This window comes from Sceloporus undulatus, chromosome 1 (assembly GCF_019175285.1).
Source record: "Sceloporus undulatus isolate JIND9_A2432 ecotype Alabama chromosome 1, SceUnd_v1.1, whole genome shotgun sequence".
Taxonomy (NCBI): Eukaryota; Metazoa; Chordata; class Lepidosauria; order Squamata; family Phrynosomatidae; genus Sceloporus; species Sceloporus undulatus.
In genome coordinates, this window is record NC_056522.1 from 172,576,451 (window position 1) to 172,593,149 (window position 16,699).

Sequence of the window (16,699 nt, forward strand, 5' to 3'; positions counted from 1 at the left end):
TATCATTATAAAAGAGAACATCCTGCTCTGTTGGGAGAAAAACATAATTTTCAGGAAAAGGACACAGACCTTTTGAAATAGGCAGTATTCCCAAGATTTTCCCCATCTATGTCTACCAAGTTTCCTCTCAGCACACCAATGAATCACATAACTCTCTTTCTAGAGAGCTGTTAGTTTTGTTTTGTTTTGTTTTGCTTTGCTTTCCACTTAAATTATGCCCTTTACTCAGATCAGGACAAGAAGCTTCCTCCATGGGAAAAACAACACAAAAACTGGATCTCATATTTGTTGATGCAATAGAGGGAGATGAAGCAATAAAAGACAGTATAAGTGCTTGTGTGTGTTTTTTTGCTTCTGACAACTGCGGAAATGAAAAAATAAATAAAACTCAGGACTACATCAGCATCCTGGTTGTTCTTTTAGTGCCAATCATAAACAAGGCTGCTTAAGGCTGAAGACTTTGTAACAGAAAAATGGTGACTGTATGCTTATATGCCTTAAAGTTGCCCATCAACTTAGGGACACCTGGTGAATTTCATAGGGTTTTCTTAGGCAAGGTGGTTTGCCATTGTCTTCATCTGAAATATCTCCTACAGTACCTGGTATTCATTAGCAGTCTCTCATCAAAGCACTAACCAGGACTGACCCTGCTTAGCTTCCAATATCAAATGGGATCTGGTGCCTTTAGGGTGTTTATACCCATATAGGTCCAAAACACACCACAGAAATAATCCAATTTGAGACTGCATTAACTGCCCTGGCTCAGTGCTAGGGAATCCTGGGAATTGTAATTTATTGTTACACCAGAGCTCTCTGACAGAGAAGGCTCAACGTCTCACAAAATTAGAGTTCCCAAGGTGTGGTACAGACTGCGGAAAAGGGGCAGTCCATAGCTGCCTCTTTTCTTGCCGGGTTGGAGGCTGGGCAGCCTCACTAGAAGTCCCTGTGGCTCTAACCCGGCACTTTTCCAGGCCATGGAGAAGCGCCAAAATGCCCTTTCTCCGAGGCCTGGAAAGAGGTGACCATGGGGCTTCATGGCCCCCGACACCCCAACAGGTGTGGCAAAAAAGAGAAAGGGGCTGCCCGGCCCCTTTCTCCTTTGCATCATTGGCGTGGCCATGTAGAGGCCACACCAGCGATGTGCACACACAGAAGGAGCTCCATTTCAGAGCTCCTTGCTGTAATGCTGAAAGGGCACTCCAAGCATCCTGCAGTGCCACAGTGGTGTCCTGCACACGCCAGTCCATGTGGAGGTGGCACATGCGTGATGCCATCATCGCGCATTTTGTATGGACAGCATGCTCCCAAAATGGCACCATCCATATGAACTAGGGCTGGGGAGCGTGCAGTTGCTGTGCACTCCCCAGCCCTAGTTTTGGCCAGAGGCTTTCACGCCATCTGTATCGGGCCCAAAATTCCCTAGCATTGAGCCAGTGTAGTTAAAGTGGTCTCAAACTGGATTATTTCTGTAGTGTGTTTTGAACCACAGTTACTAATATTTAAGGTGGCTAAGATTTTTCAAAGCTTAAATTGTCTGTGCAATAAAATTGCACTTAATTGTAATTAATTGAGAAAAGATTCTTGTTCTCACAAAACCAAAGCTAAAATTAAAAAAAAACATACCAAATGATCAAAATTATTTCCCTTTTTCTTGTTGTTATTGTTACATTTGTAAAGATCTCATGCGTTCGAGACCACTTTGTATTTATTCACTTTTAGGAAATGCAAAAGGATACCATATTTACCTGGCTTGGTCTTTCAAAAACAGGGAATAAGCTACTATCAGTTTTATTTCATGCACATTTGCTCAGTGGTACCACTAAATTAGCTGAGGTTTACTATCAAATGGGACAATCAGCCCATACAGGTGATCAGCAAAGTTGAGAGCAGCAGGCCACTGTAAAATATAAAACACCCACCTCAACGCTTAGGACCCTTGGGGTTTTCAGTCTGGTTACAAAAATGACAAATTTATACTAATTTTTACCCTGTTCTGCTAAAGTGCACTAAGACCTATTTGGCTGCCATTGGACCTTTAATGGGTACAAAATTCACATCTTTTGCTCTGTGGACTACAACACAGTGCTACTTGCTCTCTGATCAAAGGTTAGTGGGGGAAAATTGAGAAGGAAACAGTATAGCCTTTAACTTTTTCCAATTTTCAGATGTGAAGATGTGCCACCAGGCTCCAGGGTCAAGTCCCCCTCCCCATCTTTAGTAAAAGGATGAAAGGCACTCTTTCCATTAGGGGAAACTTGGAGAGATAAGGCACTTTCTTTCTCACAGCTGCTTTATATCTAGATATATGCAAATATCTCAAATTTAGAACATCAGGAGGGCCACACAATCCCCACCTCTGTTTTATGTAAGTAAAGCTACTTTGAAACAGAGAACATGAAGCGTTATCACTTGTGAAGAGAATAGAATAAATCTTTATTACAGTCATAGAATAGCACTTGTGGATGATGAATGATGATTTTACTAAGCATTTCATACAACTGTGGTTAAGGCCACGGCAGTTCTTTTTCAAAATAGTAGCTTCTATTCTCCAAAAGTTAAAGGAGCTTTTAGTAAAGGGTGGTATCCTATTTCAGTACATGCTGGCTTAAGTCAGCTGTTGTTTATTTACAAATATAAACTAGGTATTTATTCGGATGCAGTAGAAGACAAAGAAACAGGGAACAACATTAACAAAAAGCCATTTTTATTGAAAATGAGATTCAAACCTCAAAATTAATATTACAATCATGAGAGAATGTCAAACGAATTCCATTTACAGTTGCAACATACAATACAAATAGTCCCTTTGAAGATAAAGTAAACCCTTCCACAATCACAAAAAAGAATGTGTTTGTACAATATGTGCATGAAAAGCAAATCTTAGGCAACAGCAATGGGAGGGGGGGAAATCAAACAAATTAAAGCTGGTATTTACAGGAAATGCTACAAATATTTTGTTTCAGCAGAAATTCAAGACTGGTAAATCAAATGTAAGCAAAAAACAATATGGAATGTTGCTTACTGTACCTATGAAAACAAAAATTACTGTAAAACATGATTTCTGGGTCATCAATTTAGAAGTATTGCAACAAAAACAGTTAAAATATCAGGTAGAACATGCAAAATGAAATGTATCACAGAAAGTTTAAAGACTAGAAAACTTTGTTTTCTTTCATCTTTATTCATTACTTGTATATATATTTATATGACTTGTAAATTATTGCATTTCAATGGCTTTTCTGTAACTCCTGATACATTAATTCCTCAAAACTTGAATGGCAGGCTCCAACAGTAAAGTGGAACAGTATTTTGGTAAACTTGACAGTGCAAAAAAACTTCCCTCTTGATAAGGCCATGGGGATGTGCATAGAAGTGAATACTTAGGCAATTCATGCTCAGCAGACTGCTACTCGCTGGAAGTACAAAACTAAATGGAGTCCTTCGCAGACTGCATTTGAAAGGGTTAAAGAGGTGCTGATTTCTAGCTCACTTTATGTGACAGCTTGCCCATGTCTGGTATTAAATTCTGCATTTTATCCAAGGATATGAACTCTTGCCCCCCTGCAAACAAATCTTTGGTATGGTTTCTGAGAGCTGATTTTCACATGAAGTTTCCTATCACTGATTCTGTAAAATGGACCAAAGTTTCCTCTTGTCAAAGAATTCCCATGCTTGAGATATTAATCACAGTTCATGTGACTTTATCTTGTGAGTATCTTCACACACTCCCTTCCTGAAAGCAAGGGGGCTATTAAAATGTATGATACACATAAGTAATATACTAATTATCAGTTGACAGCATGCAGACTTAGGACCTTAAGTTATTTGTAACTTATTTTGTATTTAAGTATTTATTTATTATTGTATTTCTTTCTATGATGCCATCAAAGGAACCAGGAAGAATCCAAGATTGAAAAAAGAAGTATTCTGCTGAGAGCTTATATCTTTGTAAAAATCCCACTGTTAAATATATTTAAATATGAGAGATAATGGAGAAAGGCCTTGTGCTTATCAAACTTGCTCATGAATAATCTTTTCAGCCAGCCCTTCCATTATTGCAGGTCAATTCAAATTCACACAATGAACCATTTCAACTGTGCAGTCATAGTATGAGGGCAAGAATTTGGGACAAACTAAACCGCACACCTGAGCAATTTGGAGCTTTTAATCTCAAATGATCTAGTTTTAAAATATGTCAATACACAACTATTGCTGTAGGTACAGGGGGAAAAACAACAACAGAAAAATGGCCTATGCTGGATTATATCCAGAAATATAAAGTTGTACTTGAACTGTACAAGAACATGTTGCTTGTTTGCTTGCTTGCTTTTAAAATGTATTTGAAGTGCTGCCTGCAGCCCCTGTTACAAAACAAAAATATCCCTACAAAATTGCTTAAGATGCATATAGTATATCTTTTAAAAGCCCTTCTCAGCAATAAAAATAATGTACAAATATAGTACCTTTTATTAAATACACAACAGCTTTTGGACTGACAGTTCATTTCCTTTTTTTCCCTCTTGCTTAAAAAAAACAGCAAACAAAATCCAACAAAACTTGAAATGTGTAACCAGACACTGGCTCTTTTAAGTGCTGCTGAAATGAACAAACTTTTCTTACAGAGACAAATAAATGGACAAAGGTATGCTTCAAGCTACCACAAACAATAAATAGGATCAGTAACAGCTTCCATCTTTGAAGGAAAACTACACATCAGAAAGTGTCTCTTATTTTCAAAAAAGGAATCAACAGACAACCTTTAGAAGGCAAAGACTCTTCCTAAACAGCACATTATTAAAATATGAGGAATGATCCATGGGAATCTGGGATCTTTTCTGGTGGGCTGACTTAGTAATCAAGGGACGATGGGACTGACACCGTCCAAGTATGTTATGTAAGTATTTCACCATTTCTTCTTGTCAGGGTGGCCAAAATGGACATCATTAGTTCCAACAGCATTACATTCCAAAGAAAATATTAGCTGCATGGAGTTGAGGTGAAAAACAGAACAAAGAGAACATGGTAGACAAAGAGATATAGTAGGATGATTGAGAAGCTGGTACTTCCTTCTAGAAGGCTCTGGTTTTGTCCATGGCCCCACATTTTGCTTAAATTACTGTATACCCTCATCCATCCAGGTTTTAGTCTAAGCACAAACAGTTATACTTCCTGGAATTGTGTAAGTTTTTTGGCATTGTTTTCTTCTGCTTCATCCTTTAGTTCTTTTGTTATATGACCCTAAGTTTTACCCTTGATTTATCCATGAGTCATATCAAAATCCACACTTTTGACCCTCAAACCTGCCCTCAATGTATATATGGGTTGATTTATAGTGAAGTATATATGGTAAAGCTGTGTATATTCTATTGAACAGAAGCAACAGGTTGCTGGGTTTCAGGCTACGGTGCCAAATAAACTCACTGAAGGCTAAGGAAGAATGCTTTGGATCTCAGATGATTGACAAGCAGTTAATTCTACTTGTCATCATGGCAAGATATCGTTTGAAAGGGATGGATGGAGAGTCCCAGGTGAATTAATGCCTCCCAATTAGGAATTAGGTATGTGGCAATTGTTAATGAATGTGTACCTCTGTAATGTAAATTACACTGCAGCAGTTAACAAATAGTTGTTTCATTTTAACACAATGGCTAATTTTTTTTAAAAGGCTAGTTTAAAACATAGTCAGGAAGCATCATTACTCCAGCATTTAATACTAGATAAGACCTATAAGATCAATATAATGAATGTTCTGGAAAGAATTTATTGGTATTTCGATTTTAAACCTGATGTTTTTTTTTAAGGTATATTCCCTAAAGTTCCTAACCTTTTTTCTTTGGCATTGCAAGGGTGTTTCCAAATGTTGATTGACATTTACAGTTCTAAATTGCATCAGAAAATATCTACATACATTAGCATGTGAGAAAAATGTACTTTTGTGAGGATATTTCCTTTTGCTTGGCAAGATACCCTTCCAGAGCCTCTACACATACATTTGAGTGACAGAGTTTGAGGTATGCAGATGGCACCATTGCATGGGCAAAGATGAACTTCCATCTCTGTGAAAGCAGAACACTGAGCATGGAATCCACCTGTTAAAATCTAGGGAGCTACCCAAATGTTTTTCCTTCATTTGGTTTGTCTTTCCAGTTTGTTTTTTTAAAACAGAATAAAAAGTCATAGGAAACCAAATATCCAGTAACATTTAAACAGCATATCCTTCACAAATTAAAACAATTGCTATATTTTATGAGATGGAAGCACTTTCTTTTTTCTTTTTTTAAAATCACATTACATCTGGTTTATACTAGAACTGTTTTTCAGCGTTCAGGTACAGCTTTGAGATTCTGTACCACTGAAAGGCTGCCACTATTTAAAAACAACAAGACATTTTTAGAGACCGAAGTCAGCACATCATTACATTAAGAAAACTTTAAAGGGACCAAAGATCATTAAATAATTATAAATATTTCATTAAAACTATAGGACAATTCATTTTTTTTGCACATAACCTCAATTTTTACATATTTATAACTTAATAAAATAAAACAAGTTAGCCAAATACACAGACTACTGATAATGTTTTGGTTTTAGTAAGATATATTGCCATTATCTTCTGCCCTTGCATAGGGAATTAGATTTCATTTTAATTTTAAGGGTTCCCCTAAAACCACTTTTTAAAAAACTCAACTAAACCAAAAATTACATAAATGCAGAAGACATAACAAACAAGTCTGTCTTAGTACCTTATAGGATGCTCTTTCAGCACAAAATAAGCCATGCACCTTAAAACATCTATCTTTTTGCAAGGCATGGATAAGATGATTGAAACGTTACTGTAAGGTAGTGATACTATGATATAAATAGAAGCCCCCCCCCCTTTGTGCACAAACACATACAGTGAATTGCACAGTGCCTGTATAGGGGTACTGTATATTATATGGTTGCAACTGTACCTGAAATTCAAGGTACTGTACTGTGTTTTTTAAACTGTTATTTTGAACAGCAATTAAAGCAAAGGCTTTCTCTTGATAAGTGACAGAAGTCCATTTCTCCTTGCTTGGCAAAACAACTTCCTAACTTTTTTTACAAGGCAAGATAGAATGGGCATCTTTATGCATTGGATCCTATAAACCCACATAGGTATTCCCAAGAGAACAATAAAATGTGCTTTGATTCACTGTAACTATGATATGGAAAGTCATTATCATGTTGTACGTATATTATTAGATGTTAACATACCAGCTGCTTAGGTACACATATCAACAGAATCAGTTTAAACAGAAATAAAATAACCCAAAACAGGCACTTTATAATTAGCTGACAGTTGTTTGTTTGGTTTGGCTCACAGACTTTAGCCCACGGAGAGAGAAAAATTCAGTATGGCCTCCACACAGACTCATCCATTCTGCCGCTAGAATTCAAGACGGTTGGGGAGCTGCTGTGGCTTCCATCAGCCTCCACACCATCATTCTGGTTAGGCAAATTAGGATTTAATAATGTGCTGCCGTTGGAGGTGGTGGTACAGGGAGGAAGCATTCTGGTTGGGGAGCGGTCTCCCCCTGGCACCATGGGGAACTGATATGATCCTGATGATGTGCCATAGTAGAGATATGGAGTGCTGCTGGTCTGGAATGGTCCACTTTGGTTTTGGGAAGAGCCTGGGTATGGTGGTGGTAAGTACGTGTGGTAATGAGTGGTGGCTGACATACCCAATGACATGCCTGAGGTGACTGGCGGTGTATAAGTAAAGGTGGCTGGATAGTGCATTCGTGGGTTGGAGAAGCGGCTCTCAGTGAGAGATGAAATGCTTGTAAACTGCCTGGGATCTGAAAATGGGCCCAGCTCTGAAGCACCTAAAAATTATAACAAAAGATGGGGGAAAAAATCTGTAAATATCCATTTTTTTCTCAAAAATGATGATATAACTTACTTTTTTGGTAAAAAGAACCCATTTGTTTTGCTCCCCAAAGGAATATCAAGTCATTTTATATACATACTACAAGGAAGAGCACCTTATATAAACCACGGTCATGCATAACCTGTGAGAGTCCACTGCGATCTAACACAGATGGTCTCCTATTCTCATGGATCAGTATTTTCCATAATGATCACACTCCTACTTCCAGTCCCAATTTACCAAAACCTTAGTATTGATCAACAAAAAACCTTACAGGTCCTGGATAGGTACCTAGCCAAAATCTAGGGAAATTGCCCATTCAACAGGCTTATTCTGCTACAAATTACAACCATACGTTTTGCAGATACTCTGGTGGAAATAATGTACCATCACTTTCTGGCAATCACTAAGAAGGATACAAGGTACATGTTTATATGCTGGAAATTGAGCAGAGATGGGTGGAATAAATTATCTTCGTTTGAATAAATAGTTGGAAGCTAAATTGCAGTGGGTAAGGATCCTATTTAGAAAACAGTCTATGACCATGATGGAGGGAAAACTACTATGAAATATTGAATATGATACCAGGCATCATACTAAAACAATGGCCCTTAGCTGTGGTTACAAGCTCAGCATTTAGCAATGACGTTGTGAGCACCTCTACTTTCATGCATACCCTTCTTTCATCTTGAGCCACAGTATGATGTTATAACTGTCTCCAATCTCATGATGATCAACATCAACTAGGTTATCTATGATAAGGTTTTACATTAGGTAATAGAGTTTGAAGCACTTGATGTAATCATGGTTAATACTGGTATAATATTGGTAATAATGATAAAATCTGCACTGTGAAGAGTACAGACAATGAGAAGAAACTAAAAGGTGGGAATGCATGGTCATTGGTTAATCCCTGATGCCTCAGCCATAGTGAAGTAGGAGAAGTCCCATTTCTACCCTGGATCAACACAGTAGGTGAAGAGGGAAAAGAAACAACACAGTAGGGCAGAATAGGATTGTAAGTTGTTTAATTACACCTCCCACCCCCGTGAATATAAGTATTAAGTTTATAAGATCATTGCCAAGTAACTATAGCAGTGATTGGAAACATGTGTTCTTCCAGATGTTGTCTGATTGCCATGACCAGCATAGCCAATGAGGAGAAATGCTGAGAACTGTGTTTCAAATACATCTGGTAGACCACATGATGTCTCTCCTTGGCCTACCGCGAGAACCAAGGAGGTGATTAAATGATCAGAATATGGCCATAGGTCTGAAAATCTAGCTATGTGACAACAGAAATTTTATAGACATTAATTCAAAGAAAATGTATTATTGGAACTATGATCAGCTAACATTAATGTATATGCCAAGAACTTGTTTATATCTTATATATTTTCACCTTCTCTTTTTTCTGTTTCTTTTATTTATTTATTTTTGTAATCATAAGTGTTTTAAAAAAGCAATTAAAAATACTGAATCACAGAATGTTCTTAGTAATTCAATCATCTATTTTTTCATCACCACATTGAATGCCTAAATCCACTTTAGTGCCACAGAGAGTAAACCCTCAATGGCTGATTGATTCCTAAGTATTGACTCGACAAGATACTATTTATTTAATAGTCCTGTTCTGTTTGGAGCAAACAATTTGGATTTAAGATTAAACAGTCGCCCTCTAAAAGATAATATAAAATTTTACCAGAACAGAGTGACTGTATCAAACACAGAATTCCATCTTTGCAAATAGGGAAAGATCTGATGTGTATGGATTAGTCAAATACTGGTCAAATTATCATTCCTCCATTCACTACTATCCAGTAGTATTATCATACAAAAAGGTAGTTACGTGATTATATTCTTGGCTTTATGGAGTATTTGGCTTTGATCAAATAAGTAGATATTCAGTTAACTGGTGAGTGTTCCAACTCTAGCAAATGTCTGACAGTAGGAACACTGTTTTCTTATGTCAAGAACACTGTGTACCAAACTGCCTCCTTAAGGACTCAGCCAACTTTCAGCCAACTGACACCTCTCTCTCATTCTCTCTTTCCCTTTCCAGTGTGCTCATGCAAAAGCAAACTCCTGCAACCTTCCCTAGCTTTGGAACTATACATCCTACTTTGGAACACAACTTCCAGTGCTGCGTGACTTCCAATTGCTTATTGAGATAAGCAAAAGAAATAAACACACCTTGGACCCCCCCCCCCACCACCATTTTTTTTAGAATTGCATAAACAATATGCTTAAGTCTTGGTTTTAGTGTTTTTCCTCACCTTGTCCTTTGAGTTACAAATCCTGTATGTGTGTGTGCACGCATGCATACACACAAATGCAGAATAGAGTTCAAACATTAGGCAAGAGGGACTTTTTTTTCCCTTCAGAGCACTATTCTATTTACTTTAGCAATTCAATCATACATATATCTTCTCAAAGACAACTCCCAAAGAGTTCAGTGAGGCTTACTCCTAGGTAAAGGTGTACAGGATTATAGCCTAGATATTGTAAAAGGCCATTAGAATGCATAGATTTCTTTATGACATTCATGTTTTTCCAACTGTATACAGTTGGCTCTCCAAATCCACAGACTTTGGATCCACAGATTCAACCAACCATGGTTCAAGAATATTCACACACACAAAATCCAAAAATGCAAACCTTCATTTTGGCATTGTATATAAGGGATGCTATTTTATTGCACCATTATATACAATGGGATTTGAGCATCCATAGAGGGATCCTGGAACCAAACCCTAGTGGATACCAATCAAGCTGAATTGATATTGTTGAAACTGGGTGGTGCTCAGAGGATCAAGCGGCTACATCATATATCAATTGTGTAGCAAGCAGCTCCTTCTCTATCATTTATTTATTTAATCAATATTCACCTTTCTCCTAGAATGAAACCAAAGGTGGCTGTCAAAGTTTTTAAAAACCCAAACTTTAAATAAAAACAATTAAAACTCCACACAGTAACAAAATAAAATTATTTAAAAACCTATAAAAGTAATAAATAAATAAAACACACATCCCAGTCAGGAGCTCTTTTGCTGACCCATTAAAAGCCTGATTAAACAAAAAGTTGCTTGCCAGTGAAAGGAAGGCAGGGAGGAATCCAGCCTAGTCTCCTCCATGAGAGTAGCCCCTGAGAAGGCTCCCTCCCAAGCCCTCGCTAAGCCCACCTGTGATGGTGGCAGGGTCAAGATAAAGCCCTCCCCGGGAGATCTCAGGACTCTGGCAGGTGAGCATTGACTTCAGCATTAGTTCAGGGATCTAATCCAGATTTGTACAACAAGGGAACCACTCTAAATTCACTGCCCAGCACAAACAAGCAGAGCCTTTTAGCCTTTAGAGGGGGCAGGAAAAATTCCTTCCAAAAGAGGGATAAATTTGGGAAGGTTCATACCTTATGTCTGTGTACATTGGTTCAAATTTGGATTGGGACTCTACTATTTACACAGTGGACTAGACAAAAAGTAGGGGGATGTGCATACTATGCAAATAACATGTAATTTGGCCATTAGACTAAAGCCATTTTTCCTGAAATTTCTACAGACATTTCTGTGGAATTCTAGTTTTCCCATCCTTGCATCTATTACTAATCCCTGGCTTGGACTGTTTGCAGCAAATGTGTGATAAGGCAAGATTACTGTATTTTTATTTCATAAAACAGCCAGAGGCAATTGTTGTTGTTATTGTTGTATGCATCCAAGTAATTTCTACTTATGGCAACCCTAAGGAAGGAATAACCTGTCACAGAGTTTTCTGGGACTGAGAGTGTGTTATTTGCCCCAGGTCACCCAGTTGTTTCCATGGCCAACATGTGAATCAAACCCTGATCTCCAGAGTCACATTCCAGTGCTCAAACCACTAGGCCCTACGACCTAGAAATATTTCTTTTAGACCCCTGGCAAGTCACTTCCTGCTTCTTATTGTGAAAAGGAACAGATATGTATTGAGACCTTTCGGATAACTATAATTTTGCAAATGCAGAAAAGACCAGTTGTGAAACTCTTTCTGCCTTTCTTAAGATGATTGTTTAATTAGTAATATAAGCAAATAAATAACCACAATTACTCATTTCAGTATTTGTGGAAATTACATAGCAGGCTCCAGCTCAGTGGTAGAAGGTGTGCTTTCACACAGGTCCTCAAATACTGCTGTTTCCAGTTAAAGGAATTAGGTAACAGATGGTGGAAACCTCTTGTTTCTTAGAGTCAGACTAGGCTGGGTGGACAAACTGTGTCAACTTCTATGAGGCAATGCCTTATCAGCAGTGTGCCAGGAGTGAATGTAAATCTGAATAGCAATAGTCAAGTTTGGCATTAGCAATGGTCAGGTGCGATGTTGCCATAATTGGCCACTATTACCAGGGACAAAATATAGGACAAATTCGAGACCAAACTGTAGGACAACTGCAGGACAAAACTCAGCCCAAAATGTAGAACATTTAAGGTCCTCCATTTTTCTTAAATGTCCTACATTTTGGGCTGAGTTTTGTCCTGCAGTTGTCTTACAGTTTGGTCTAGAATTTGTTCCACATTTTGTTCCTGGTAATAGTGGACAATTATGGCAACCCGTGCGAATGACAATTCTCAGGCAGCCAAAATGCCATTATGTACAATTCCAAGCCTTAATAGGAGCTATTATAAAACTTCAGGGAACTACAAGCTTTCTTGAAGTACAAATAAATAAATATCCACATCAATATTGATCTAAATACATAAGATAATTAAGGCTTTTAAAAAACTAGTGCTTGATGTTTTGGGGATCAGGACTCTATAGAAGCCTCCCCTCCAAAGTTCTTTAAAAAGAAGATATACAGTATAGGTACAAATTACATGATAAATGTAATGTGTTGCATGAAAGAACTTACCAGCTTTTGGAGGGGGGGACCCACCATATGGCAATCACTGGGGAAATCCAAAATTTTAATGTAGACAAGACTGTGCCTACTCCAATCCAGAGCAAAAACAAAGATAGAAGAAAACACAAGAAATCTTCCTAATAATTTTTTAAAAAAGCCCCACTAATGCAAATTCTAAAGCAAATACAATTAACCATCTCTACATTAGAGACTGGGAGGAATGTAGTTGGGAGAGATCAGTTTGTGACATCCTTGTAGGTTGGGCTCTAGGTCTTTCAGGTTTGACAGTAACCATGCAGAGCTAGCCAGAGATATGAGACTGAAATTATAAACTACTGTTTATTCAGGGGTAGATCCCACTTAAACTCGGTAAGGCATTCTTTAAGTGGGTGTTTAACAAGATTGTGGTGTCACATCCCTATTTCAGTTTGTTTAAAAGCTAAAATAATATTGCAACTCTGCATTCTTGTTCAGTTACAACACTACTGCAGATTGGGAGCTCTGCGCTCGCTCTCTCTCATTCACACACATCAAAATGGATTTGCATTTGGCCCCACGCTTCTCTATCTCCTCTATATCGAAGGTCAGTCTACTAAACTTTCCAGTTCATACTTCCTCCAAGATAAAATCCAGAACTCCTGCTCCACTGACTTGCATGCAGGCTGATTTTTAAATTTCAAAAAATGTGCACTTGAAGACCCCATTAGAGTAGGAACCCCCATCCATTTAATCCTAATAACTGTTTTTCCAACTACTTCTTCAACATGAACACTAGAACTATAAGATTTTTCTCACTTTTAGATTTAGGTATAAATCCAATTTTCAGGTTGACACTGGACTAGACCCATAGAATCAATAAAAATACATCAGTACTGACCTACCAACTTACAGTTGCATTTAGGCCAGTAGTTTCAAGTCTCAATACCAATGCTGTTCTTGTTGTATGTCTCTAAGTCATTTTTTAAAATACGTATTTCAATGTTAAGGCAAAAACCTAAGGGTTTTCTTTGCAAGTTTCTTCAGAGGGGTTTGCCATTGCCATCCTCTGAGGATGAGAGAGTGTGACTTCACCAAGATCACTCAGTGGGTTTCAATGGCCAAACAGGGATTACAAACCTGGGTCTCCAGAGTCGTAACCACTGCACCATGCTGGCTCTCTTATACGGACAAACAGTAAAGGTTTCCCCTTTGACAAGGTTAAGTTGTGACTGACTATAAGGGTTGGTGCTCATCTCTGTTACTTAAGTCAAGGGAACCAGAGTTGTTTTAACTTTGCAAAAATCACAAATCTGTGTGGCATGTCTGTTTTGCATCTACAAATCTTTCCTGTTAATTCAAAATAGAGAACAGATATTCTCTAGTCATTTGGCTCTGATAAATTCCACTTTGTGCTGCTTCATTAGAATAAAAGACATAGTCTGTGATTTTGAATACAATAACAATGCAATCCTATACATATCTTCCCAGAAATAAGCCACACTGAGTTACACTACCTGGCAATTATGAATAAATGAACTAAAATCAAAAAAATCTCACAGATATTAACATTTTCTTTCCAGCCTTATTAGGAACGAATGCAAAACAGCTGCGATGCTGGATCAGGTCTAGGGCCAGTGAGACAGACACAATCACATCTAGTTGCTTACCCTCAAGAACTTGAGAGGTTTGCCACCAACTAGCAAGACTATCCAAGATTGTAAACCTATAAACCAGTATCCTCGAAACTGATGTCCTGCACATAGGTTGGTCTATAGCTTCCATTATCTAGCATCTATGATAGATGGTGGGACATGGTGCACATCTGGAAAACTGCTACACATGTGTCTATGTAATTTCATTAGGGATTATTTCTGAACAGAAGTGTCTGGAAAGCTATTTGACTAATAGAAGCTAAAATATTTATGTATTTGAAAATCATGTCCCCCACTTTCCAAAGCTAATGCTAACCAATCACTTTACGTGTCTGCACATCATTAAGCCTATATATGGGATTACGGGGGGGGGGGGGGTCAGTCCTATTCCACGTTAGGCGACTCCATGTGCAAGGAAAGGACTGCAATTGCCCTGCTTCCCCCATAGTTCTCCTCATGCAAAAGTGTGATATCTTAACAAAGAAATAAACAAACAGCTTCATTTATATATCGCTTCATACCACCTAAGCAGTGACTAAGTGGTTTACAACTGTAAGCTAATTTGCCCCCAACAATCTGGGTACTCATTTTAGCGAACTCGGAAGGATGCAAGCCTGAGTCCAGCTTGAGCCCTTTTGCTGGTATTGAACTTGCAACCTTATAGTTTTGAGTGAGTAGCTGCAGTATAGGCATTTAACCACTGCGCCACCAGGAAAGCCAGTTGTATCTGTAGAGGCCCTCCTTATGGTAGAAAGCCAGAATGAAGAAAAACCAGGACTCTGGCTCATGTGGAATAGCATGCCTTCGTTTTCAGACACATAGCTTTTATGTGCAGAAACCAGTGGTGGAAAAGGGCAGGATTTGTGTGCATGTGATGTACACGTACATACCAAAATCATGAATCAGGCTGTAGAGAAAACATAACTTTTCAGAAAGGTTAGGCACAAGTATCATTTGGTAGCTTCAAGAATTTAGCCTTTCTGTTCCAGCTTAATCTACTTAATATTGTAGGGGTACTAGAAAGTACTCACTGGTACATGCTCAACTTTTAATGTGATATATACCATCCTCTGTAAACAATGCTCTTCAGCATGCCACACTAGGCAAACAGGCCAATCTCATCACTGTGTGCCTTCAAGTTTATGGCAATCTTAAGGTGAAACTATAATGGGGTTTTCTAAGGCTGACAGTGTGTGACCTGCCCAAGGTCACCAAGTGGGCTTTCATGACTAAGCGGAAAATCAAACACTAGTCTCCTGAGTAGAAGTCCAAAACCCAGACCCCTACATCATGCTGGGTCACTGTGCCAGACAATAAACAAACACAAATCAGACATTAGCAATGGGAAAACACAAAAACCAGTTGCAGAAAGCCTCACTCTTCCTGGGCATTCCATTTTGGAGGTCACAACAGCAGTCCTTGAACAAAAAGAAACAAAAACTACAAAGCAAGATTGGAAAGAGAATCAGCAGAATTGTAATATATCCACAGAATCCAGACCATTGACAGTGGGTTGAAGAAAGACAATGGCTTCCTGGCACTCTAGTTAACACTGCAGCCTCATGAATGAATTTCTCACCTCATCACCATATCCACATGTTTTGCATGACTATTGCTATTCACACATGCAACTATTTATGCAGCCATCTCATTCATGGCTATAAAGGTCTGTTCCTAGACACTCCACCCCATGCATCTGAAGAAGCCGACTTAAATCTATGAAATTTTACACTACCAAATTCTTAGAGGTATACAAACACTTAGAGGTATATATAAGATCCCAGTGATTTTTGTTTGTTTGTTTGCTTGCTTGCTATTATGATCAGAAACCTGATCAAATTAGAAGTTTAGGTGATATCAGCAGGCTTAGCCCTCCTTCCATGATAACTGTCATCCTTTGGCCTGTGAGGGAGTAAACAGGCAGGCCCAGCTCCATCAGGGCTAGCCTGAAGAAAGAGCCGCCTCCCTCCTTAGCTGTCATCCTCCAGCCTGTGAGGGAATGACCAGGCAGGCCCAGCTCCACCAGGGCTAGCCTGAAGAAGAAGAAAAGTCCTCCCTCCATGATAGCTGTCATCTTTTGGCCCGTGAGGAAGTGACCAGGCAGACCCAGCTCCACCAGGGCTAACCTGAAGAAGAAGAGCCCTCCCTCCATGATAACTGTCATCCTTTGGCCTGTGAGGAAGTGACCAGGCAGGCCCAGCTCCACCAGGGCTAACCTGAAGAAGAAGAGCCCTCCCTCCATGATAACTGTCATCCTTTGGCCTGTGAGGAAGTGACCAGGCAGGCCCAGCTCCACCAGGGCTA

At 38.7% G+C, this 16,699-nt stretch overlaps 1 protein-coding gene across 1 annotated transcript in view; it reads right to left on the reverse strand.

Annotated features, from left to right (window-relative positions):
* Positions 1 to 2,702: 2,702 nt before the first annotated feature.
* RUNX2 (RUNX family transcription factor 2) overlaps positions 2,703 to 16,699 on the reverse strand; it is a 170,490-nt gene continuing 156,493 nt past the window's right edge. The window contains 1 exon segment of the mRNA XM_042477000.1: positions 2,703 to 7,853. Coding sequence (XP_042332934.1) covers positions 7,375 to 7,853 — 479 coding nt within the window. The 3' untranslated portion in view covers positions 2,703 to 7,374.